This window comes from Cetorhinus maximus, chromosome 16 (genome assembly GCF_964194155.1).
Source record: "Cetorhinus maximus chromosome 16, sCetMax3.hap1.1, whole genome shotgun sequence".
NCBI classification, from domain to species: domain Eukaryota; kingdom Metazoa; phylum Chordata; class Chondrichthyes; order Lamniformes; family Cetorhinidae; genus Cetorhinus; species Cetorhinus maximus.
Window position 1 is genome coordinate 87,205,448 of NC_135894.1, and position 26,436 is coordinate 87,231,883.

General features: G+C 41.2%; 1 protein-coding gene across 5 annotated transcripts in view; it reads left to right on the forward strand.

Moving 5' to 3' along the window:
• erg (ETS transcription factor ERG) overlaps nt 1–26,436 on the forward strand; it is a 276,979-nt gene that overhangs the window by 166,408 nt on the left and 84,135 nt on the right. For all 5 annotated transcript variants that reach the window (XM_078560286.1, XM_078560285.1, XM_078560287.1 and 2 more), the window contains one exon: nt 13,457–13,674. In XM_078560286.1, the coding sequence (XP_078416412.1) occupies nt 13,457–13,674 (218 nt within the window). The remainder of the gene's footprint in view (nt 1–13,456; nt 13,675–26,436) is intronic.

Here is a 26,436-nt window from a genome sequence, read left to right on the forward strand (position 1 = left end):
TGGGGGTTTGATTCCGACGTGCGGCCACAATAATATGCGAATGTATTGAAATTAAGTTCCCAACGTCCGATGGTGGGAAATGCAGCCCATCATTGACGGGAGAAGGGGGCAATTGCTTCCTGGATTTACTTTGCCAGGAAACGCTCCTAGGGGCTTCTCACGAGATTTTTCTAACTCGCCACGGATCACGCCCGTTCAGATCAGGCACAGAAAATCCTGGCCACAGGCTGGTACTTGGCAAAAAAAAAAATCAAAATAGAGGACAGAGTTCATGGTCTGAAGTTGTTGAACTCAATGTTGAGTCCAGAAGGCTGCAAAGTGCCTAACCAAACCTAGAGACCAAATGCAGACTGGACAACTGATTTGCAGAACACCTCCACTCAGTCTGCAAGCATGACCCCAACCTTCTAGCCCCTTGCCATTTCAATTCACCATCTTCCTTTCATGCCCGCATTTCTGTCCTAAGTCTGCTACAATGTTCCAGTGAAGCTCAAAACAAGCTTGAGGAACAGCACCTCATCTTCTGATTAGGCATTTTACAGCCTTCTGGACTCAACATCGAGGCCTGAATTTTTACCCACAAGGAAAGGCTCTCCATCTGTGCAAAAATGTCAGCAGAGGCCCTAATCCATAAGTCCTGCCCCCCAAATCCTCCCTACACACTCCCCATGCCCCATCCATGCCAACCCATGCCACCTCATTCTCCTATCCCCTATGCCCCTCATACCCTCTATGCCATGCTCTGCATCTCTACCCACAATCTCTTATATCCTCCATGCCAACCCATGCCACTCTGCCTAGACCCCATGGATACTCATATCCCCATGCCATGCTATATCCTCTACCCACCCTGTGCCCCTATGCCAAACCATGGCCCCACTCATCCCTATGGCCTTTCATAGCCCAAATGCCAACTTAGTGCCAGTTCATGCCAATCCATGCCCCCACCACACTTTGACATTAATTCCCTCCATGTCAACTCACCTAATATCAACCATGGGCAAACCTCAGTAGCCATGCTGACATAAAACAAAGTTACATTTCTATTGATGTCACTATTTTTAAAAAATCTGATAAAAAATCCAATACAATGAAATTTCTTCAACTAATCTCTTATGAAAACAAACATCCCTATTCTATAACTACTTTGAGCTGTCAGTCAAACTGCTCACTTGACAGGCACCCCATTGTTATAATGTTAAGTTGTAAAATCAGTCATGCAGCACAAATCCTATAGTGATAATACTCAGGCTAATGTCAATGGACAGAGTGAAGCGGCTAGGATTGATTTTTTTTAAACACCACTTTTTTTTTCAAATTTAAAGACCAGCAGCTTTAAATCCCTTGAAAACTTTGACAGTTCCAATGAGTTTTGGCAGTTCTTTGCCAGCTTGACAGTTCATTGATGGCTTTGAGAGTTCAATTGAGTTTATGCACTTTTTACCCACATTCATGTCTAATTTTAACAACACCAAAGGGCACCTGACCTTTGCCAAAGGGTAACTTTCCTATCCAAAAGGGGGCCTTACCTCTCCCAAAGGTGTCCTGGGACCATATCCAAAGGGATACCTTATCTCTCCAAAAGGGTCCTTGGGTATCCAAATGAGTTCACAAGGTTCAGACCTGCTCTTGACAGGTCTAATCTGCACACTCTCAATTTCTCATACCTACATCACCAAAATCACACATGCCTGCAGATAGCTGATAATTCTTTTGGATAGCTGCCTCTGGGAACTACAGATATGCTATTTAGAACCTCACCTCCCCTGCGAAAATGGTAGAGGCCGGGTTTGTGGGGCAGGACTTCTGGATTAGGGCCTCTGCTGGCATTTTTGCACAGATGAAGAGCCTTTCCTTGTGGGTAAAAATTCAGGCCTCGATGTTGAGTCCAGAAGGCTGTAAAATGCCTAATCAGAAGATGAGGTGCTTTTCCTCAAGCTTGCTTCACTGGAACATTGTAGCAGACTGAGGACAGAAATGCGGACATGAAAGCAAGATGGTGAATTGAAATGGCAAAGGACTGGAAGGTTGGGGTCATGCTTGCAGACTGAGTGGAGGTGTTCTGCAAATCAGTTGTCCAGTCTGCATTTGGTCTCTAGGTTTGGTTAGGCACTTTACAGCCTTCTGAACTCAACATTGAGACCATGAACTCTGTCCTCTATTTTGATTTTGTCAAGTACCCATTTGCATTTTGCTTTTAGTTTCAGACTGAGCTGACCTTTAATTCTGCTATTAACACCTACTCTGGACCTATGCTTTGTTTCTTTAATACAACCATTACTCCCTTTGCCTTTTGCTCCATGACATCTTTGGTATTTAATCTCCCCTGCCCTCTAACCCATCCCTGACTTTCCCTTGTGTTCCACCTGGCCCTTCCCCCTTTTTCAACAGCATAAAACCCATCCCATTTCTTCCACCCTTCAGTTCCGAAATAGAGTCACATTGGACTCAAAACGTTAACTCTGTTTCTCTTTTCACAGATGCTGCCAGACCTGCTGAGTTTTTCCAGCACTTTCTGTTTTCATTTAAGGTCTCCAGCATCCACAGTATTTTGCTTTTATTTTAGCCCAAGAGGGATATCTTTGTGGATTAAAACTCATCAACAGTGTAAAAAAGCAGACAACTAGTCAGAGAATTAGTCATTTTCATCCTCTTGTGTAATCTCCAATGCCATGTTGTAGGTGACCATTTTACAAATAATTAGTTTGTGTTCAAATTAATGGTTACATTCCTGAGCTGCTTAAATAGGAATGTTTTCCTCATCTTTCAAACCTAGCAGCACAACCCTCCACACAAAGATACATTTTAAATAATAAGCTTACTTATTCTTAACATTAAGTTTTTCAAAATTAAAATGTGATTTGCAAATATATACAGTTTTTACAGTCTTGCTTGTTTTATCCATGCAAGACCACAGCAGTGGAAAAGGGCTATTCCACACATTTAGCACACCAAGCAGTTCGACGAAACACCTCAATCTCACCCATAATGGGAAATAGACTGTTGTCCAGCAAGAAGTTAGAGATTGTAAAACAAGCCCAAGGTAAAAGATCAAACTCAATATTGCTCAAGAGCTGCAGAGCCAATGATGTGCAATACCCGCAAGGTTGGAACAAGTGGAAGACAAGGGAAACCGACTTTGTGGGTTTTAAAGTCTGTAGTTTGTGGCTGGGTTAGAGGAGGTAAGAAGTTGCACAATTTTTAGCTCCTGAATAATTTTGAAGAGGATATGATGAAACCAGGGTCAGGACCATGGCAAATTTGTTTATTACCAATGAACTGTGGGCCCTGGAGGCTGCTCATCCTTAAGGTTTCCAACCCTCCAGGATTCACTCAGAGTCTCCAGGAATTGAACAACAATCTCCAGGACACTGCTGTGTGCAACCCCGGAGAAAAATCATCAGGGCATTGAAAAAATTGTAGTTTTTTTTTGTCAATTTTTGAACATTTCTCTTTACCAGATGTTAGAATACTGGAAATGGGGGGAAAAGACTGCTTGGCTGATAGTCAAGCATCATCCAATTCGGTAATGAGTCTTTTTGCTTTCCAATTGGCATAGGAAGGCAGTACGTCATAAGGATGGATGTGTTGGCTGACTAATGGCTGGAACGTGGGGGCAAGTCAGGTGATCAAACCTTCGGGAATACATTTAAGCACAGTTGGCAACCCTACTCATTCATCACAGGTGTTGGTTTGGGGTGGGGTGGGGGGGGGCGGTGGGTAGTGCGCCAGAAGTGTGGAGGGTGGGAGTGGTGCACTAAGAGAACCCAAGGTCAATGAGGAGGCACATAAGTGGTGGCTGTCAGCAACCCAGAGTTTCAATGTGGAGCTGACACCTCCCAGCTACATACTCATAATTTTAGAAAGCTTTTATGGTGGCTGCCTACTGAGGGCTTTTTAAGCAACGCTGGTTAGGCTGCACATAGTTCTGATAATTCTGACAGTATCAGGCCTAACAAGGCAAACCAATATCTGGTTAGGGGCCCTGGGTGCACCACTGTCTCCCACACGTGGCCCAATTAAGGCCGGTCCAATATTGTGCCCAGTTCGCGCTGATAGCGAAGAGCAGTCCGCCAAGTGCACGTCTTATATATGCTGCTGTGAAAACACATTGGTGTGTTTTCCCGCCGAAGTGGGTGGACGATCCAGTGGGGGGCTGAGTCCGGGGCGCTGGCTTTACAATAATATGCTAATGTATTACATTGAGGTTCCTGACATCCAATGGTGGGGAATGCAGCCCGCCATCGGCATGCGGAGCGGACGATCACAAACTAGTTTCACGACGTCGTGTAACCGATTTTTGGCTTTCTCGCCCCATTATCCGCTCACACCGCCGAACACGCCCAACTCCAATGGGCATGGAAAATCCCATCCATTGACATTTTACCTTCTCCCAAAATGTATATTAAATTACTTGTGTTTCAAAATGTGGCCAATTACTAACGATCATCAACTGCCGATTAGAACTATTCTAGCCTCCTGCTTCTTTGATGTGTATTGTAAAAAACTGCCACATCATCTTTGGCAATGAAATGTCAGTATTTAACACTGCTGTGTAGATAATCTATTGAACAATAACTGACACTATCAGTACATGGAAGGCTTTATTTTTTTTTAAATATTCTGATCTGGTTACAAATCATGAGAGAGTTGATCAAATTGTTTAAGTACCCGACCAAGGTCTTAAACTCTGTTATACCCATGAACACATTTTATAGAGTTAATTTCATGGTCTCAGTAGGAAACTGTATTTGCCTGAGGTATAGTTCATAGAGAGGGTTACAATATGTAGTCCTGATTCTCTCGCCTGCTCTCTCTATCAACATGGATTGTGGTGTTAATTCTTGTGTATACACACACATAATACAATTTAAGGTCCTCCAAATATGCCTCATTTCCAGACTCCCTGCGAGTGCTTATTGCAAAACCTGTGACAAAATTTTCAGGCAAGGAATGGATAATATAGTTGCTTGGAATCCACTGTACTATTGTTGTTCTTTTAAGGTCATTCCTGGCTTCCTTCTAGCCCAGCATTGATGAAAGTTTATAAAAATGTAAACAGCTTTAACCAGTTTAACCCTTGCTTGACGACATCTAATTTGTATTTTGCTGAATACTTGAGACCACTGGTTAACTGAAGCATGGTCAGAAACTGTGCAGGTGATACCCCTCTTACGTACTCAAGCTGATATGAAACAACACTTACTGAAATCTGTAGGGCAGGCTGATCAGAGTCTGCCTTTGTTTCCAAATTCACCTCTCCGTGACCTTCTAGCAGTATACTTGAGAAGGAAAAAGGAAGGAACTAAAAAGGGAAAAGCAGGTGGAGAGTTGGTGAATTGTTTTGACATTTATAGCTTGCTCATAGGGGATTCTTCCTTCACACTGGCACCTTGGCAAAGAGCTTCTTGCCCCTCACCTTCAGGACTTGGGGGAGAGTGGAAACCAACACCAGTCCCACAGTTCCAGAGATGTTGGATTTTACCATGTCTACTTCTTGTGTCATCTTGCCCACATGCAGCACATGCAGGGGGAGGTTCCTGTAACTGCCTTTTATGGATGAGCTGAACCAACACTGAGTTCATGGAGTCACGTTGTGTGTAATTTGGCTGACATGTTTGCCCACAGAGGGACTGTGACCATACTTCCAAAGATACCTTGAAGATGTGATAATACACTGTCCAAAAGCAGCTTTTTTTGGCTCCTGGAACTTAGGAATAGGAATAGGCCATTCAGCTGTTGAACCTGTTACCTACACAGTTTTGATCCATGTGCTATAGATGCCTTTGAGACTGAAGTATTTCCATCACATAAGAAGAAAAAGGCGTATCACAGAAGTTATGATACTAAACCTACCTTGAATCAACATGGTTTGACAGAAAGAATAAATAATACAACCTGCTTGTCATAAATTTTATATTGGAACAGAATGGTGTGTTTAAATGGATGATGTGATAAAGCTTTTGGCTGATTGCTCTTCCTGTCTAGAATTTCCTCTCTTGATGTCTCTCTGTCTCTCTGGCCATCTCTCCACTTTCAAACCTCCTTTTGAACCAAATTACTCGTCATTCCTTCTAATCATTCCCTTTCTGGCTGACTGTCGTTGTCCTTATGCCTATTTATGAAGTGTTTTCTTTACGCTAGATGTGTTTAATAAATTTAAGTTGCTGTTAACATTTGTTAATACCCTTGCCCAGGGTTCAGATAAGATATGAAGCATAGCAGGAAGAATTCTGATGATAAAGATCTATAATAATCCGAAGAAAATTCTCCCTTTCTTTTAAATTGAGAAACTCGGTGAAGGACACAAACCAGGCTGAAAATAATAGATTGAAAGGCAAATTATGTTGTGCTTTAGTGTCACAAAGCTTGGTTTCTGAAAGCCTGAGGTTTGTAAAAGAAAATTAAGAGTTAGGGAGGGAAAGCTTTTCATAGTTTTGAGCTCAGAGGAAGAAAGAGTAGGAGACTCTATAAGTTGAGTCTTGATTTCCACACACATTTTCTTGTAAGTGTTTACATGACATATTGCAGGAGTGTCTCTTTGTGAAATAATCTTGCACAATGCATGCCTTTGCCTCAGAAAGGAGAATACTTTGAAAAGTCATTTCCACCTCAATAACACGTTTTCCACTTAAATTGGGCAATTGTTTAAAATGGGCAAATAGCTTTAACTAATTTCCATTATTGTCAATTATCACTTTCAGCCTGTTAATTGCAGAGAGAAACTTCAGTTCTCTAAGTAGTTTAACATGTACTTTCAAGTAAATTCCATGTCAATAATCCAACCATGCAGTGCAGGTACAACTAATCCAGCTGGATTTTTATAATAGACAATTTTTATCTTTGGTGTTTGCTTTTCATCTGTTTTTTTAATTCATTCATGGGATATGGGCATCACTGCCTAGGCCAGCATTTATTGTCCATCCTTAATTACCCTTGCTTAGAGGGCATTTAAGAGTCATCCACATTGCTGTGGGTCTGGAGTCACATGTAGGCCAGACTAGGTAAGGACAGCAGATTTCCTTTCTTAAAGGACACTAGTGAACCAGATGGGTTCTTATGACAATCAGCAGTGGTTTTATGGTCAGCATCAGACTTTTATTTCCAGATTTTTATTGAATTCAAATTTAATCTGCCGTGGTGGGATTTGAACGTGGGTCCGCAAAGCATTACCCTAGGTCTTCTGGAACACTAGTCCAGTGACAATACCACTATGGTGCTACTTTAGTGTTAACAATACACTTCTGCTGTTCTTATGTAGGCAATCATTGTGAAAGTAGAAGGCTACAGCAAAGAATCAATAAAGAATACTCACAGTATGCTTTTTCTATGCAAAATGCCAATGACTGTGCATGGATTCTCTTCGAGGGATTTTTGTTTGTCCATTTCAATCTTTTTTTAGTGGCAGTAGTTTTGGTTCCTGTAAGTGGCATATGGTGGGCAAATCACATTTACACCAACTGAAAGTTATGAGGACTTCATTGATTGTGAATGATGGGGTGACACTTTTTGTAAACAAGCAGCACTGGTAATAAGGTGGTTCGAAAATTTTACCAATGATGTGTCCATATCAGCTTGTCCTCCCTCTATTCAAGTTATCAATTGCAGAACGATAGCAAGTGAATCTCACTGCCACCAGAGCCCATCATCAGCTGGCACTGCTCCCATGGATAATGTCACAAACAGTTTTTCTAACATATGTGCCTCACCCTCAAGGAGGACATCATGTGACATTTGGGGGTTGTGGGGTCAGTGGGTCTTCCTTAATCAAGAAGTAACAATTGGAATGTACACAAACTTCAAGAGCCAAGTTCAACACAATGGAATAATATTTCTAGCATTGTCTGTTTTTATTGCAGCTCTTGTATTTGGAATAATAGGCACCCTGCCTTCCCGAAATCTAAAGATTAGGGTCTGACCATTGATCATTAATTGAATGTTTCCAATCAATTTGAAGCTTACCAACAAAACTGATCAATTGCATCCAGTCAGCATTTAACTATAATCAAAACTAGTTACCTGAAGCTTAAGTAGAGCAATGATGAGATCATAAATAGAACATTGAGTGCAGATTTCAGTACTTTATATTCAATAAGTAATTGAAGACAATTTAGAGAAGAATGATGAAGGAGGACTATGAGGAGTGAATCCTAAGGCTAATTGTTTTTATTGGAAAGGAAAAGTTTGACGAGGAACATATCCCAGTCTTTTAAAATGCTGGCAGACATAGGTGACTTAGATGTACAGCATTTTGACTGTCACTGCATTAACAGAACAAGCCGATGTAGGTTAATAACATCAAGCAAGACTAAAGAGTAGCATAATTTATAGGATAGCATCCCAAATAATAGCAGTTGATGTGCTGATTTACGCTTTTGGAATTGGATGAACATCTGCTTGAGAACAGAATTGAAGGTTATAATAATTATTGACTGAAATGCAAGATGATAGAGCCTATACTCCTGGAGTCTCGATTGGATGGGGATTGTTATCTTTGTAAGGAAGCCAGGCAGTGTTCAATTGTGAAGATGTTGGATAAATAATTTGCAGTTTTACCTGATTGCAATTGGGCAGTGAATATTCATGTTGAAGGATTCCTCAAAGATTAAATTATTGCAGGTGGAGTGCACGATGTGGCAGATTGGGAGACACAGGCCTGATGGTCCAGCCTTACTTATTCCATGCTTTATGTATGTAAATGTTTTCAATAGACAAAACATAAGTTATTTTATCAGGGAGTCTATTCCATACGCTACAAAGGAAATAAAACTCAAATGTCATTTTAAGTTTGATTTTTTTTTAACATAAATGCGCTTTGAGAGTTTGAGAACTCTTCAAAGCTCTTTAAAACAGAGATGAGGAGGAACTTCTTCTCTCAGAAGGTAGTTAATCTGTGGAATTCTTTACCGTAGAGGCTGGGTCGTTAAGTATATTCAAGGCTGGGATAGGCAGATTTTCACTCAGTAGGGGAATCAAAGGTTATGGGGAAAAGGCAGGAAAGTGGAGTTGAGGATTATCAGATCAGCCATGATCTCAATGAATGGCAGAGCAGACTCGATGGGCTGAATGGCCTACTTCTGCTCCTACGTCTTATGGTCTTACGGTCTTATCTACATCATAAATTAGATCTTATAAAATTATATAGCAGCATAAAGGCCAGTCTCCATGATAAATAAAGAATTGCATGTCCATGAGCTTAGGTATGGAAGACTTGAGTTTGTCTGTACATTGATAGTGTTGTAAGACAAAATTGTTTCAGGATCAGGGATAACTAACATTTAAGCATTGCAGTACAAAATATTGCTCTGAACGTGGTACATTGACTATGGCGCAATGGGTATCATTCTTGCCTTTGAATCAGAAGACCCACTCCAGGAATTAAGCGTAAAAAATCAAGGCTGACACTCCAATGCAGAACTGAGGAAGTGCTGCACTGTCAGACTGCGGCACTGCCTCTTATGGATGAGACTTTAAACTGAGGCCCCATCTGCCTTTGCAGGTAGACATCAAAGGTCCTATGGCACTATTTTGAAGAAGACCAGCGGAGTTATCTCTGATATCCTAGCCAATTTTTATCTCTCAGTCAACATTGGAAAAACAGATTGTCTGGTCATTATCACGTTGCAGTTAATAGAAGCTTGCTGCGTGCAAAATGACTGCCACATTTCCTAGATTACAGCAGTGATTGCACTTCGAATATACTTAATTGGCTGTAAAGTACTTTGGGATGTACTGTGGTCATGAAAGGTATTATATAAATGCAAGTCCCTTTTTTAGCCACCTTGTAGTTATGTTGACAATGGAAGATATGAAGCTGGGTTAAATCCATTCCCTTTGATGTCAAAATATTGGTTCATTGATTATGAGGTTATTCACAGCTACATGTTGTCAGGGCCCAAAGCACCTTTTGTGTCCTAAATTGTGATCATCTTATATTTTCCTCTCTCTTTTGGCCGCCACATTCTGTGTGCAACCTCTTGGCCAAGAGCTTGGCTTGATAAACTTGGTCCTGGGCAGTTCTTAAAGGATCTTGGCCTAAGGCTCGCTCCAGTTTTCACTCCCTACTTTTGAGGGAGTACTTGCCCTTTGCTCAACATCCCTCCTGATGGTCCAAGCCAGATTGGGGAACATGTTCCATTATGACCTATGTTCTACTACTTGGGGACCTGCATGTTCTCATTTTGGGCATACAAATCATTCTGCCATGCTTGCCAACTCAATATGGCATTCTTACGTTCCATTTATTCACATGAAAATAAAGTTACTGTGTTTTAAACGAATGTTGACTTCCAAGCAGTAGGTAAGTAGCTTATTCTCTCTCCCAGCCTAAGTGTCCTGCAATCTAACTCTATAAGGAACAGCCATACAAAACAATTTGATTCATAGTATTGGTCTGTTCTCCTTCACAGTGGGAGATCTTGCTGTTTTATTGTTAACAGGAACATTGATGGAAAGAACTGGCAGCTTGAGTGATCTTGGCCACCGTCTGCCGCTGAATTTGATAAATTTTGTTCCATAACAGATTTTCCATTCTGGCCTACTTATTGAAAACAAGGTGGGAATTAGGTGTAATATTTCACACTCTTTTAGGACAGAAAGTAATATACAGTAATGATTTCATCTAGTAGACTGCTGATACCGAATGAGAATGTAATTTATAACAGCAAATTTTATTTATAGAGCGCCATTATCACTGTAAAACACCCCAGGCACATCACAGAGTGTTATCAAACAAATTTTGACTTGAGTACATAAGGAGATATTAGGCCAAGTGACCAAAAGCATGGTTAAAGAGGGAGATTTTAAGGAGTGTCTTAAAGGAGGAAAGAGAGTTGGAGAGTGGAGAGGTGTAGAGAAGGAATTCCAGAGCTAAGGACCTTGGCAGCTGAAGGCACGGCTACCAAAGGTGGCACAATTAACATTGGGGATTTTACAAGCACATATGAATGTAAATTAATTCTTCAGGCTCTATAGTCATTGTGTCATTGTGCTCTAGATCCTGTGCCACCATAATGTTCATGACTTTCATGGATCACGTGCAATTCTCTCTTCCCTTAACACCAACCTCACTGCTGTTGGTCTGTGGAACCTGTCAATTGTTTTTAGAATATCCTAGAAGCCCATTATTAGTCAAGCTTCTCCCTGTTAGGGCACCACATGTTAACGACTCCAAGTGGTTTTCAACCTTTGTTGGGGAATGCTTGGAAAGCTTTTTTTTTAACAGCACAAGGATGTTGTGATATAATTTGCCCTGAAACACAGTCCTGGATTGTAAAAGTACCATTACATTGTTTGTGCTTAATATCATTATCACATCAATCATATGCAATTATTTTGGTTGTTCTCTGTTGTAGGAGTTTGGATACCATTAGCTAGGTCTAAATGAAGTCCTGGTAGTCTTAAGTAGGTTAACTGTATGTATTTGTTAACTGCAAGAACTACGTACGTACATGCAGTGAAAGGTTCAAGGTTCAAGGTGGCCCCATGCTTGCTTGTACACACAGCTCTGTTCAACACTAGACTGATTCCTAGGTGCAGGTCATGTGTTCTCTTACATCACTGTGTGGGCAGTACTATACTCAGGCCCACTTTATCCCTATGATGACCCTTCTTTTATTAACCCTTCTCATGACCAATACAACCAATATTTACAATTACTGTATATCTTATAATTTCTTTGGTGAAATACTACAGTTTCTCGGAGAAAGTCTGGCTTTGAAAATGCTACCACGCAGTATCTCGTGATGTATCCTTCAATGTATAATCAAATTTATTAAGTTAGTACCTATGTATATAGTATAAAATTTACAGAGACAGGTGATAAGGTAATGAACTCCCATTTTCTTTCGTATTATTTTGTATAATAATCACACAGATAAGTTACTGCTATTATTCTTAGATAGCCTGAGGGATATCTAATCCTGAATTAATATGGATAGCTAATATTTTCCAATGGGCCTTCCCACATGTTTATGGGAGATGGAGAAGGAGATTAAAAGCTTTTTCTTATGTTTCTTTCTCCTGCTCTTTAGCTATCCCCTTAGTCCATAACATGCACTATTCTTAAGACTGGAAGAGTGACAAGGAAACCAGAAATAAAAACAGAAAATGCTGGAAATACTCAGCAGGTCAGGCAGCATCGGTGGAGAGAGAAACAGAGTTAACGTTTCAGGCCGGTGACCTTTCATCAGGAAACCAGACCCTGTTCAATGTCAAATGTGAAGCTGTAACTGCTGTCTAAGAGGTCTAGAGTCTAGAATGACTTCCTCGATGTTCCCCTCCACATATATGTAATGCAAAAGAATAATAGGAGGTTGGTTCCATTGATTTAAAACATAGCAAGTTTCTGAGCTCAACTGAGCTATCTGTGGGAGAAGCAGAGATAGTGGAGAAAAATCAGTGAGCATGTTAATTGAGATTACAGCCACATAACTCTTACTTTAACTCCTGGAGTAGACATATAGGCCAGGATCTGTAGGTTGGTGAACGGGAGGGCGGAGCCCGCTCGCCGATGCGTAAAATGATGCGGGATGAGGTCGGGCGGAACTCACGGCGTCATTTCAATTTTCAGGTTGGCGGAGGTGCAGCCAAATCAGCTGTGCGCCCGCCCGACCTATCAATGGCCAATTGAGGCCATTTAAAAACTAATTGAAATAATTAATGGACCTGCCCGTCCAACCTTAAGGTCCTGGCGGGCTTCAGAAAAAGCATGAAACCTCATCCACAGGTGGGATGAGGGATTTAAAAAATTTAATAAAGGTTTGATTAAGAGTGATGAACATGTCCCAATTCATGTCAGGGAAATTTTATTTTTGCCCCTTCACCATTTTTAAATTTGGTGCCGATCTCCCTGAGGCAGCACTTAGCCTTAGGGAGATGATTGTGCCCTTTCGCACGCATGCGAGAAAGAGCGCACTCTCGGCTGAGGGATTCCCCTCCCTGCCTGCGCAGGGAGTGCGCAGCGCACAGATGGGGGGGAAATTCCTCCCATAGAGTCTGTGATAGGGACGAAAGGGGATTAGAAATGGAGCAACATTGCTGAAAAATTGATTATTACGAGGATGTCTAAATTTCATACTCAAACTGATATTAGCACAAATACCTACTGAAGCATAGGAACTCTATAAATGTTAATTCTATATCATACTATATCATTACCACCAATCTTCAAAATGAAAATGCAACGTAATACTGATAATTTAAAGTTGGGCCTTTTGCATTAAAATATTTGAGTTGACCAATGATTGGAGTTAACTAATGGAAGTGAAACAGCTTTCAGTTTCCTTTATAAATTGTTAAATTAGTGCTAATTCTTCGAAAAGTCTAACAGCCTTAATGTTTTTTAAGTGCATTCTTTGTAAACTAAGCAAGAAAATTACAGTTCAACAGCTTCGTCTCAGATTGAAGTCCTAAAGTAGACTGTCAGATTTGACCTGCATGCCTTTCTTTCCCACAGGAAGCATTATCAGTAGTCAGTGAAGACCAGTCCTTATTTGAGTGTGCCTACGGAACACCACACCTAGCGAAAACAGAAATGACAGCTTCTTCGTCAAGTGACTATGGGCAGACCTCAAAGATTAGCCCACGTGTTCCTCAACAAGAGTGGTTGGCACAGCCTCCGACCAGAGTGGCCATCAAGATGGAATACAACCCTAGCCAGGTCAATGGATCAAGGTAATGATCTCATGCAGGCAGTTTGATTGAAACTGCAACTTTGACACCATGTACCAGATAAGCAGTTTCTAGAATTTCAGATATTATAGAATTAGACACATGCCTTTCACTTCTGGGACTGTATTTGAATCCAACTATGACTTTTCTAACTGCTGAATATAAAGGCCCTACAAAAATGAGTTTGATCGTCTCATCTAGCGAGCATGGTCTACAACACAAATTGCTTTTAACTTTGCACTAAATTGGTAGTCATACCTGGAGAGGCAAAAAGGAAAACTAGTGTGCAAAACTGAAAAAGGTCACATTGGAATTGAAATTGGGGGTTGGGGCACTCTGTTGGATTGAAAAGAAAATATTTTCAGAGCTGTGGTGAAAGTGAGTGTGAGAGTGAAACCAGTTGGATATCAAAGGCAGGATGGGTTGAATGCCTTCCCTGTTGCTGTATAATTCTATGATAGTACTGGTTGGAGGTGCTTAGCACTAACATTAGATCTTGAAATGGAAACTATTCCATTCCTTATCACTAAAATTCCTCATCCAGACAAGCACCAAAAAATAATAACCATCTTAGTGATGTATTGAATTTTAGTGTGAAAATGCGCAAATATTGCTACAAGATAATTAAACCTTTCTTTTACGGGGCAGGGATTGAGATTAATAATGCAAACCTTCCGGCTAACCCTTATTTCAACAACGGCAACCTCTTTTTTGAACAATTCCCCAATTCTTTTCTCTATATTTTGTATCAAACAAAATAAATTAAGAGTTTATGACCCCAAAATCTCCAAAGCTTGGGTCCACAGCTAACCTGACTGCATCCTTTTTATTTTAATCTATTCGTTCATGGGATGTGGGCATTGCTGGCTATGCCAGCATTTTTTGCCCATCCCTAATTGCCCTTGTTCAGGGGGCATTTAAGAGTTAACCACATTGCTGTGGGTCTGGGTCTGGTTTCACATGTAGGCCAGACCAGGTAAAGACAGCAGATTTCCTTCCCTAAAGGACATTAGTGAACCAAATGGGTTTTTATGACAATAGACAATGGTTTTATGGTCATCATTAGACTTTTAATTCCAGATTTTTTTTTTATTGGATTAAAATTTTGCTATTTGCCTTGGTGGGATTCAAATCCAGGTCCATAGACCATTACCCTGTGTCGTTGGGATACTAGCCCAGTGACAATACCACTATGCCACCGCCTCTCAAACAAGACTTGGTTGAGTCCACTCCTTGAAAGCACTGTGCTCTGATTTGAATAATTTAAGGTTTTCAAGCATTACAGGGCAAAATCAGGCAACTTTTATGCCAGATCTTGTTTTCCTTGCTGATTAGTACAATCCTGACATTTGCAAACCTTTCAAATTAACATTGTCATCGAAGCACACACATTTCATTTAATGTTCCTGGGATTTGGAGCTAACTGCACTCCAGTGCTTGTCAACTACTGTTCAATTGTTTTGAAACTGTGAAATACTCAATTCACAAAGAAATACTAACGTATTTACACAGGTGCATAATTGTTCATTTTCAATGGAGCATTGTTGTAAGCTAGAGCACACTGGGCAAGCAGTTTGCAGTGGCCCAGAGGTCTTATTTATAATTATAAAACTTCTTCAAATACTACAATGGCCAGTGATAGTGAGTGGGTGTGAGCAGGAGGATGATACAATGCTAGTGAGAGGGTGCGAGGAGGACGATGATACAGTGATAGTGAGAGGGTGAGAGGAGCATCAGGGGGAGGTTGGTGTTCATGAGAGGGTGTGAACTGGAGGAGGTTACAGAGATAGGGAGGAGAAAAGCAATGGAGGGAGATGTAGCTGAAAATGAAGATTTTGAAATCAACGTGCCAATGGTGCCAGTGAAGTGAGATAGTTTAAAAGGGCATTCGGTGACATAGGATACAGGTAGCAGAGTTTTGGATGTTGAAGTTGAGTGTGTTCTGTAATTCTCATACACTCAGTGACACTGACAGTTCCAGCAGCACAAACCCAGAACAGGGTAGCTCTCTTCCTCTGATGGCTCAGATAGTAATTACACTATCTTCTGCATAACCCCAGTCCTGTAGCTTAAGAAAGCCCCATATTCAATCACCAGTGTCACGTTTTCAGATCTCACCTTGGGTGGTGATAAGGACAGAATGACTTTTGCATCTTTGTGCCAGTTGGGGGTCAATGCCAGGTTGAATTCCAGCTTCTGATTGTCATCCAATGGATCCCACAGGTAAGTGTAGTTATGTGAGTGCAGCAAAGGGACAGAGTAAGTGTTGTCTCCTATGGTTGACTAGTTAACCACCACTTGGTCCAGACTCATGCATGGGAGTGAGGTTTGGTAAAGAAAGATAATTGGTGGCTATGGAACAGGTGTCCAGCATAAATGTCAACATCTTCAGGAAAGGAAGGGATAATTAAATTTTAAAAGTGATAAAAGATGCCTTGGAACAGGGTTGTCCAACATACTGGCCAGAATCCAGCCCACGGAAGGTTTTTATCCAGCTTGCGAACCAGTGTCAAAGTGACAGAGTCTGTCAGGAATTGCTCCCCCAATCACATGCAGTTTCTCTTCCATGTTTGCTGCTCCCACTAGTGAGCCAATCAGCAGCAAACACAGGAGAGAAACAGTCTGTGATTGGAAGAGCAGCGGGCAGTGGGAAGGTGAGTGGCAGTGCTCAGCCTGAGACCTGAGCACTGGAATGGCAGCGGTGAGAGAGGCTGGGGGGGCGGAAGAGGCTGCCAGGGAGTGGCTGTCTGCCGGGGAGGGTGGGAGGGGTGTGGTAGGGAGAGGCCGTGAGGGAGCAGCTGTCTGCTGGGTCGGGGGTGGGGAGATGTGCTGGGGGGATGGAGAGGCTGTAAGGGAGCAGGGAGCAGCTGTCTGCCAGGAGGGGATGCGTTGGAGCGGGGGAGAGGGTGTAAGGGAACAGCTATGTGCTGGGAGGGGTGGGGGCGGGTGTTGGGGGGAGAGGCTATAAAGGAGCAGCTGTCTGCACAGGGAATTGGGGGAAATACCTCATCTTTCCCAAATTTGCCCCATGAGTGAGAATTGAAATGTGGCCGCTCACGTGAAAATGCTGGACGCCCTGCATTTGAATGATTTCAAGGCAGAAACCGACCTTTGAAGATCAGCTGGAGATTCATAGGTCAAGATTCTTTTGAATCTTTCATCAGATTACTCCCTTGTAATCATCACCAGATAGTCAGAATTCTGCCTACACCATGTTTAGAAAACACAGGATAATAAGAGAACTTAAATATTATTGTGTGTGGGAAAGCTAAAGAGAAAGGCTTGGCACCTGAAAAATATGAAATGAATTGCGACCAACTCTAAAGAGCCATCATCTTGAGGATGGATCTGGCAAATCTTTTGCATATTTGGAGCTGGGGATGAGCCAGGAGAGTCATATCACTTCTAGTGCAATGATGTCACCTGTTAGATATCACAACAAATTGACTTTGTGTAGGGCCCCATGAAGAAAAGGAATATGTCAATGAGTTTACTCAGCAGAAAAACAGTGGACACCGAATAGAACAATGAGATTTAAGACCAACCAAAGACATGGAAAACGAGAAGGTTTTTAGTAGACTTTTGAAGAGATATTTGATGCATCACTGATCTGAATTTCAGTGATTTATATTTGAACTGATCAGCTATTGATTTTAGTTTGGACAAAGTGCCCATCTCATGTTTGCATGTATTTCTTTTAAGGGGTCCCCGTAGATGCTATGGTAGGTTTGGATTTTAACGACCACCATTACTGTACACAAAATGGAACATACACTGAAGTAAAGGAACATCGAAAAATGTTCATACTCTTTCATTACAGCCAAGCGTCTCAGGGAGAGAACTCTGCAAAGTATGGGCATAGCGATTGAATATTTGGGCACAGAATAAGCAGGGAACAGAACAAACATTCATCTGGACATTAGTATGACATTTCTGTCTCTTGCACCATTCCTCAATGGTACACTTGAACTTTACTTAATTCATCACACTGTGTTCCTGAGAAAAAAAATCTTGCAAACGCTTGCCTGAAAAGAATTGCTCTATAAGATATTTTATGTTATACTTTGTATTCACCTTTTAATAAAGAAAAGGGATACGTTTATATAACACCCTTCACATCCACAGGATGTCCCAAAATGCTTTACAGCCAAAAGCTTACTTTTGTAGTGCAGTTTCTGTTATTTTTGTAGGGAAATGTGGAAGACAATGTGTGCATAGCAAGGTCCCAGAAACAGCAATGAGATGAGTGGCCTGTTAATGTCTTTTGATTGACATTGGTTGAGGGCTAACTGTTGACTAGAACACTGAGAGAACTCCATGTTCTTTGAAATAAAGTGTCATGGGATCTGTTACGGACACCTGAACAGACAGACGGGCTCTTGGTTTAACATAAAACAAAAGTAAAATACTGTGAATGCCGGAAATCTGAAATAAAAACAGAAAGTGCTGGAAATACTCAGCAGTTCTGGCAGCATCTATAGAGAGAGAGAAATAAAGTTAATGTTTCGGGTTGATGACATTTTCTGAGAGTTGGCAGAAATTAGACATGTAACAAGTTTCAAACAATTTCAGAGGCAGGGAAAGCAGGGACAGGGAGGAAAGAACAAAAGGAAAGGTCTATGACCGGGTGGAAGGCAGGAGAGATGAAATGATAAAAGAGATGATGATACAAGGCTACAAGGGGTGGCAATGCGACAAGTAAAGAAAAAAGAATGGGTCCAGCAGATCTGCAAGTGGCAACAGTGGAACCGTTACCAGCACCTACTGTCTGAAAAAAAATTAGAGCAGAGGTTATGACTCTTGGCACAACATCCTTTCTGAATAATACAGGTTTAAACAATAGCTTTAAAAATAAATGGGCCTCATAGCATAAAGGGAGCTTAATTAATGTGTGCATGTTCTCTCACACTGACTCTCAGAGTCACCTCCTCCTGCTGACCAGTTCTCCAATGATATTACTAACAATTTTTTTTTAAAGTTTAAAAAAAAGAGAAATGGAGAAAAGTAAGTGATATTTCCTCTAATCAAATTCTTCGTAGTAGTTTAATTTTAAAATGTTTAATACCAGGGAATGGAAGAATGATGCGGTGTATATTTCCCTTTGCAATCGAGTTGAATTTAATCTAGACTGACTCAATGAAAGCCTTCTTTGTCAACTGTAGAGACCCACATGAAACAAGTTTGGCCCAGTCTCAGGTCAACTCCCAGTGTACCCGCAACATTGAACTATCCACAAGTTGGCATTAAATTGGCACGTCAAAGAGACTGTAAAGATATGGGTAATAGGGGATCATTTTCACCTTCGCTGCTTGAGATTTAAATCGACAAAGCAGATGTGATATTTGTTATAGAATCCATCTACTGGGAATAAAACATCGGGCGGGCTCTATAATGGACAGATTTTTCCAATTTACCATCCAAGGTGAAAATAGCCTCCATGGAATATAGAGAGGTCCCAGTGCTGCAGAAAGGAGTTCTGTTCTGAGGTTGGGGCTCTTGCTTGGAATAGAGTATCGCAACCTGCTGCAACATTTCTGAACTGGGGTACTTGATGCTGACACTGAACAAAGGTCTTACATTCTTGAACACTGACACCGCTGTGACCTTCAACATATGAAATGATTCCATAGGCTGGGTCATTTTTTTGGGTAAGGAGATTTTTTTCATTGTTTGCCTCATTCGTTAGGACATTGGATTTGTTGGATTAACCATGTTCCAGATGTTTATAAAAGAAAAGTACTGTGGATGCTGGAAATCTGAAATAAAAACAAAAAATGCTTCAAATACTCAGCAGGTCAGGCAGCATCTGTGCAGAGAGAAACAGAGTTAACGTTTCAGGTCAATGAGCCTTCAACAGAACCTTAGGAAGATAGAAATGTAATAGATTTTGAGCAAGTGAAAAGGGCAGAGGGAGGGAAGAACTAAAGTGAAGGTCTGTGATAGAATGGAGGGCAGGAGAGAAGAAATGACAAAAGGTTCTCTGGTACAAAATCTAAAGGGAGTGGTAATGAGTAAAGAAACAAAAGATGTGTCCATTTTCTGTTTTTATCCAAGCTGCTTATATTGTGGGCAGTCCTCTGAGCTGACAGATAGGCAAAACATTGGCGATCACTTCCCTGACTGCTTCCCATCTCCTGTGGTCAATTGGCACCCATGCTGCACTCAGCCTCTGCATTGATGAGGGTATTAGCTGCAGGTTAGCAAGGTCAGGTAGGGACATCTGTGGCCACTGTTTTCAGGCATCAAGTCTGTTGTCCATTTCCTTGGCTTAGCAAATTGATGTGAGCCTGAGGGTTCAGCTCTGTGTACAACCTGTCTAAACTTACCTATAACATACACTGAATGCCAAAAATCCCTTTTTCACAGTGAAATTTCGCTTTTCTATTTCCATTAAGCTGCATTTTTTTAAGGCATATTGTTTATTAAGCTTTTGCATGAAGGAAACATGGGTAAGCAATAGGGCTGCAGCACTGATTCCCTGACAAATGCTTCATTTGAGTGTAGGGTCAGTGAATTTACCCTATAAAATGCACAGAGCTAAAAAAAAACAACCAACTTTACAAATAGCTGATGTCCTAACCTATTATCCTTCTGCATAAAGCAGATGATGGCAAGCACAAAAAAAAATTCCTCACAGCTGATCACCACTAATAATACAGAATGGTGTTTCACGGATTGCCCCTCTAAGTCTAGATGCATTGAGCTCTGCCAATTGACACCATAAGGCAAGGCTTGTGTGCTCTGCAGCCATCCCTTTCAAAAGTTGGCATCCTGCTGATCCGAATTGAATTCTTCCATTGTGCGCTGCAGTGTGTTTTAATGTGTGGGGAGCCAGTTACAGCACAAAATGTCACCAGGACAATCACTTTGTGCGAAAAGTACACAGTTCCAAACCTGTCAACTCATTCAGTTACCATGTGGACTCATTCATTTTGGTTTAAAATAAAGTGATTTGGTGTGCTCTTAAAAATAAACACAGCTCCATGTGTTCAAGCGGGTGTTGCGATCTGTCTTAGTCTGTTCGTAAATCTCCCTCCCAACATTTCTCCGACATTGACAGCTGTGATTATGTGTGAAGAGGTCAATAGATGAATTGCTTTAATCAAATTCTGTGGACAAAAGAACAAATCAAAACTTAAATATATAACATTTATTACAAAATTAGAGAACTGTAAATAGAACTTAATAACAAGTAGTTTTGATAGACGCCTCCACCAATTTCTTTCACTTGCAAAGCTCAAGTAATTGGCACAATGAGATCCTAATGTGAAAAGCAGACAACTGCAAGCTTGTGGAAATGTTTTACTTTTTTGTAGAATGAGGCACAAAAGTAAGATATCCGCAAAAAAGTACACTTTTTTTGAGAGATGAGTCTTATTTTTCTGTTCAAAATGATGAGGCGATTGAATTGAGTAAATAGGGAGAAACTGGACAAGATTTTAACTCATTCAAAACCCACATATCTTCACAAATATAAAATTGGGTCCACTGTTTCCAGTGGCAGGGGAGTTAGTTACCAGAGGAGACAATTTAAGATAATTGGCAAAAGAGCCAAAAGTGAGATGAAGAAACTATTGTTTTTTTAACATAGTGAGTTGTTCTAATCAGGAATGCAATACCTGAAAGGGTGGTGGAAGCATATTCAAGAATAACTTTCAAAAGGGAATTGGATAAACACTTGAAAAGTAAAAATTTGCCAGATTATAGGAAAAGAGTGTGGGGAATGCAGCTAATTGGATCGCTCTTTCAAAGAGCCAGCAACAGGCATGATGGGCTGAAATGTCTCCTTCTGTGCTGTATGATTTGATGATGCTATGATTATGCTAATCAAGGCGTGGTGTTGCCTCAGCTAGAGGCCATCAACTGGATGATGTTTGGTAGGTGACTGGCTCTGCCTCTTCCTTATTCAGGCAATGCTTGTTTTTCTGTGTTCTCTTTGCTATCCCTCTCCCTTGATTCTCAAACCCACTGAACTGTTCTTCTTTCTTCTCTCTCATTCCAATAGGAACCTGAAACTATTCCTTCTGTGAAACTTTCTCTTCTCTACCCTGCACCAACATGCCAGTCTGTTCTCCTTGCTTTTCTATCCATTTGGATATCCAGGTGATGATGAGCGAATGAGTGATCATTTCTGTCGAAAAATGGTAAAAATCTGTGTTTACCTATGAAACATCTCATTTTATTTTTTCAATCGTGTGAGAAGATAAGGGACTAGAATGTGCTATGGCAGACATATATGTGTTTGTATGTGTGTGTTTTATATATATAGGAATGTAGGACGTAGGGGCAGGAGTAGTCTATTCAGCCCTCCAAGCCTGCTCCATTATAGATATAGATGGAGGCTAAATGGAGTAAGGATATAGAGCAGCCATGATTTCACTGAATAGCAGAACAGGATCAAGGGGCTGAATGGTCTACTTGTGTTCCTGTATATGTGTGTATGTATGCCCAATGTTTAGAGATCCTTACCAGTGTGTCATACTGGGGTGGAAATTTGGCAGGCAACCCTTAGCCAGGAGTAAGGGTTTTGTTTCTCCAGTTCCCCTCCCTGTCCCAGACTTGTGTAGGCTATTTCATGATGACAGAAACAAGTGGTGCTAGTAGGGTCATTCAGTCATCCTCTTGCTTCTGGAGTTTAGAAGAGTAAGAGGTGATTTGATTGAAACATATAAGATCCTGAGAGGACTTGACAGGGTAGATGGGGAGAATCTAGAACCTAGAACTAAGAATCACTGTTTGAAAATAAGGGACCATCCATTTAAATGGAGATGAGGCGAAATTTTTTCTCTCAGAGGGTCATGAGTCTTTGGAGCTCTCTTCCTGAAAAGGTGGTGGAAGCAGAATCTTTGAATATTTTTAAGACAGAGGTGGATAGGTTCTTAGTAAGCAAGGGAGTGATAGGTTATCGGGGGTAGGTTCGATGCAGATTTGAGGTTATTATCAGATCAGCAACAGGCTCGAGGGGCCGAATGGCCTACTCCAGCTCCTTGTTTGTATGTTCGTATGTTCAATGGTGCCTGAGCTGGATGAGTTTTTTAAAAAAAAGGGAAGGAAGAATGTTTTTAAAATCTCAAATTAAATCAAAGAACTTGAGCTATGAAATAAATGAACAAGAGTTGCTTCGCCTGTCCTGAGTGGTTGTTTTTGTTTAATACTGCTAATTGTTAAATTTAAAGTGAATCTTGAGGTCCTTTGCATGATGGGGATCAGTGAAAGCTCCTTGGAAGTGACTAAATATTGGTTTGTGCAAATTTGTGGATGATTCCATGTGAAATTATTAGGTTGATATCAGCAGCAAAATAGAAATGAAGATTTGCATTTATACTACGCCTTTCACAACCTCAGGTGTTTTCATAGCCAATTACAATTATTACGTTAGTAATAACTCTTACAATGCAGGAAACATAGACACAGGTAATTGGTGTAGGTGCATTAATTATTCGTGTGGGATAAGTGTAGTTGGAAAATTAATCTGCCTAGTATCTTGTGTAGGATGAAAATATAGTTTAACTGACTGAAATGGCATGTGTAGAATGCATGAATAGGAATAAAACATGGATAATTTCGGAGTAATGAATCTCAAACATACCGATATTTACACTGATTCCCTAGTGATATCTTGTGAATAGTTTGAAAGCCTTTAATAAAGGTAATGTGTGAGTTGAGTTTGACAGAATCGTACTAACTATTCCAAGTGAAAATTCTCTGTGGAATATTATGGCTTCAGTCCTATTGGGATCATGGAAATGCCATGTGTGGAATGTAATGGAATTGAATAAAATATCTCAGCTTGTTGGATTGCTATCGTGCACTTTTTCCTCCATTCCTGCTTTACAACTGTAACTATACTTCAAAAGCACTTCGCCAGTTGTAAATCGCTATGGGACATCCTGAGGTCATGGAAGGCGCCTGTAAGTCTTTCTCCTATTTTAAGAATGGTGAGGGAGAATTCGCAGACGTTTCAGCTGCAGTTACTAACCTTTGTCAGAGTACTGAGACTGATAGGGCTGGAAGAGACTGATGTAGCCTATATATTCCCGTGCCTTATTTCATCTTGGGGAAGCGGTCACTAACGTACGGAGTAGCATCTAAAATACTCTTGACAAAGTTATAAAAGGAAGACAGAAGGGGCTTTGGTTTAATGTCTCATCCAGAAGACAACACCTCTGACAGTGCAGCACTCACTCAGCACTGCACCAGGGGCACATTATTTACTTGCTCTGGATTGAAGGAAGTGCTGACAATTTAGATACACGCTCCATTCTGCACACAGCGACTTCAAGAAATCCTCCGTGGTTCTGATTGAGCAGACCTGCCAGCGCCTTATTTAATTTGTGGTGTTGCTGGGAAAATCGCTAACATTTATTGCTCATCTTCTGGCTCTCCAGAATATGACAATTTTTGAATGACAGGTGGAGTGGCACTACTGCAGCCACAACAGGACTAACATGTTAATGTAGTCAGGTGGAATAGATTATGGATGTACATTCTGTCTCCTACTTGCCATAAGCTGCCATTATGTCCATTCTTTCTGTGAGCTATGGATATTCAGATAGCAAAGTATCTTAGTCATACACCTTTATGTCTACAGAAAATCCATATCCAACCTCACAAATGGTCAACGCTGTAAGGCACAAGGCAACACAAAAGCAGAAAAAATAAATTACGAGTCAAAAAAAATTGCATTGATATTAAAATTGAAGATTGTCTAATGATCTAAGTAGAGGCAAGGAAATTGGCCTCTGTGTTCTTGGGAAGAATCTATTCAGCCTTCCTACTTCTGATTGTTACCCAGAGAATTTCTATGAGAAAACACATGGACATCAGTTGAGGGCAGAATTGGACTCTGCTCCACCACGTCCACAATGTCTGTTCATATTCAGCACCATGGCCTTCACAGAAGAAAGGCCAGGTGGGTGTGGCACTGAGGGAGATCTGGGGCTATCAAACCAAATTCTGGCAAGTGAGGTGAGCTGGAGAGAAAATTGCAGTGAGGGAAAACTAACGTTTGCTGAGTTTGTGGGGAGCTGGGACTAAAATGTGTAGGCTGTGGTGAGAGGCAAATACTTCAGCTAATGATTCCCTCATGTATTATGACAGCAGCAGAAGGCAGAGTGTACGGGGGAGAATAGATATTACATATAGAATAAGCATTAGAGATGGGCTAGAACAACAAAGTTTTCAGGAAGCACCTATTTAGAGGTGAGTGTTCAATTGAATGTTTAATCATCAGAGCAAGACTTTTAAATTGATAGACAAGAACAACCATTTTGATTTTCGTGATGGATATTCGGTAATTTTTCTGAAAAATTTCAAAAAGGTTTACAGAAATCATGATGAATTAATTCACTGGATGAAAAGCCAATTTGGCAATAGAATGCTGAAGAGATTGATAAATGGATAAGAAGCAGTCTGAAAGGAGTAACTCGTGGAGATTTGTAGGAATCTTTTCTGGGTTTTTGGCTGGCTACTATTGATAAACCATATGGAGGAGGTACTTCCAGCAATGCAACATCTCTTCATGACACCAGGCCTTGCTGCCAGGTGCATTATGTACAGGAGGCTGACAGAATTGAAAGCGATCCCTAAATGGATTATTGAGCTGCAAAGAATTAAAGATGTTATTTAATGTGGATAAATAGAAATATATATTGGCACTGGAAACAACGAGCCTTGATGGTTGAGTGTAGCAGAAAAGGAATAGGATTTGAATACAATTGGCTTAGTCATTCATGAAATTGATTAACTTTTTTTCAAAAGCTGTAGTAAATATATATATACATTAAAGAAAGTTTGTTTTGTTTGTGGGAAGCTGTGAGAAATAATCAGTTAGGATGAAGCATGGGTTGTAATATTGGATCAATCCCTTAGCTCCACGAGGATGGCCTCCTCTCACCCAAATTCCTGACAATCGGCCTCCACGCCCTTCACACCAGCTTTGAGCAGGCTTCCCATTTCTATGAAACCTGGGAGTTAAAAAATAGCTGGGGCCTCAAGCCGGAGGTGGTGGAGGCGGGGGTGGGAATGGGGGGGGGGGTGCAAATGGATTGCTGTTTGCAATTAGGCCCTTGGTCACCACATACCCAACCCCTGAGTTAGAATCCTAACTTTTCTGTTTTTTAGAACCTTAAATTATTAGACTGAAAATTACTGGGGAGAATAATAATTGTGTGATATTTTTGGTCTGCTATTTAAAGGTGTCATTGCCTCCGCCACCATCCCACCATTAGACAGAGAAAAGCTGTATAAAGGGTAGGATTTGCCGTTTTGGGTTGGGATCAAATGTGAGCAGCAGGTAGCCCATCCTGCCCTTGATCTGACCTCCAGGAGAATGGCTCGGATACGGGATGATGCCAGCAAACTGACATGCCAGCCAGTGACGCAAAATTATGGGCGGAATCATCCAGTCCCATTGGCATTGGGTGTCATGGTGGGTGCAGGAAGTGGGGTGGGGGGGTGGGGTGGTGCACAACATCATGAGAAGGCCAAAGCTTGGTTTCACGCTGTTGTGAAACCAATTTGCGACTGTCTGGTCCACCCCGTCAAAGATGGGCCACCGTTGCACGCCCGGAACCTAATTTCAATACTCTAGCACCTAATTATAAGCCCCACTTGCCAGAACCATCCCATCGCATCGAATTTACTGCCCACGTCGGCATGGCTTCAGAACGGCGTGATTCACGGCTGCCTTTAAAAGGCGTGCACCCGGCGAGCTGAACTTTGAGGGGAACTCCGAGATGGGTGCACACACCCTACGGGCATGCT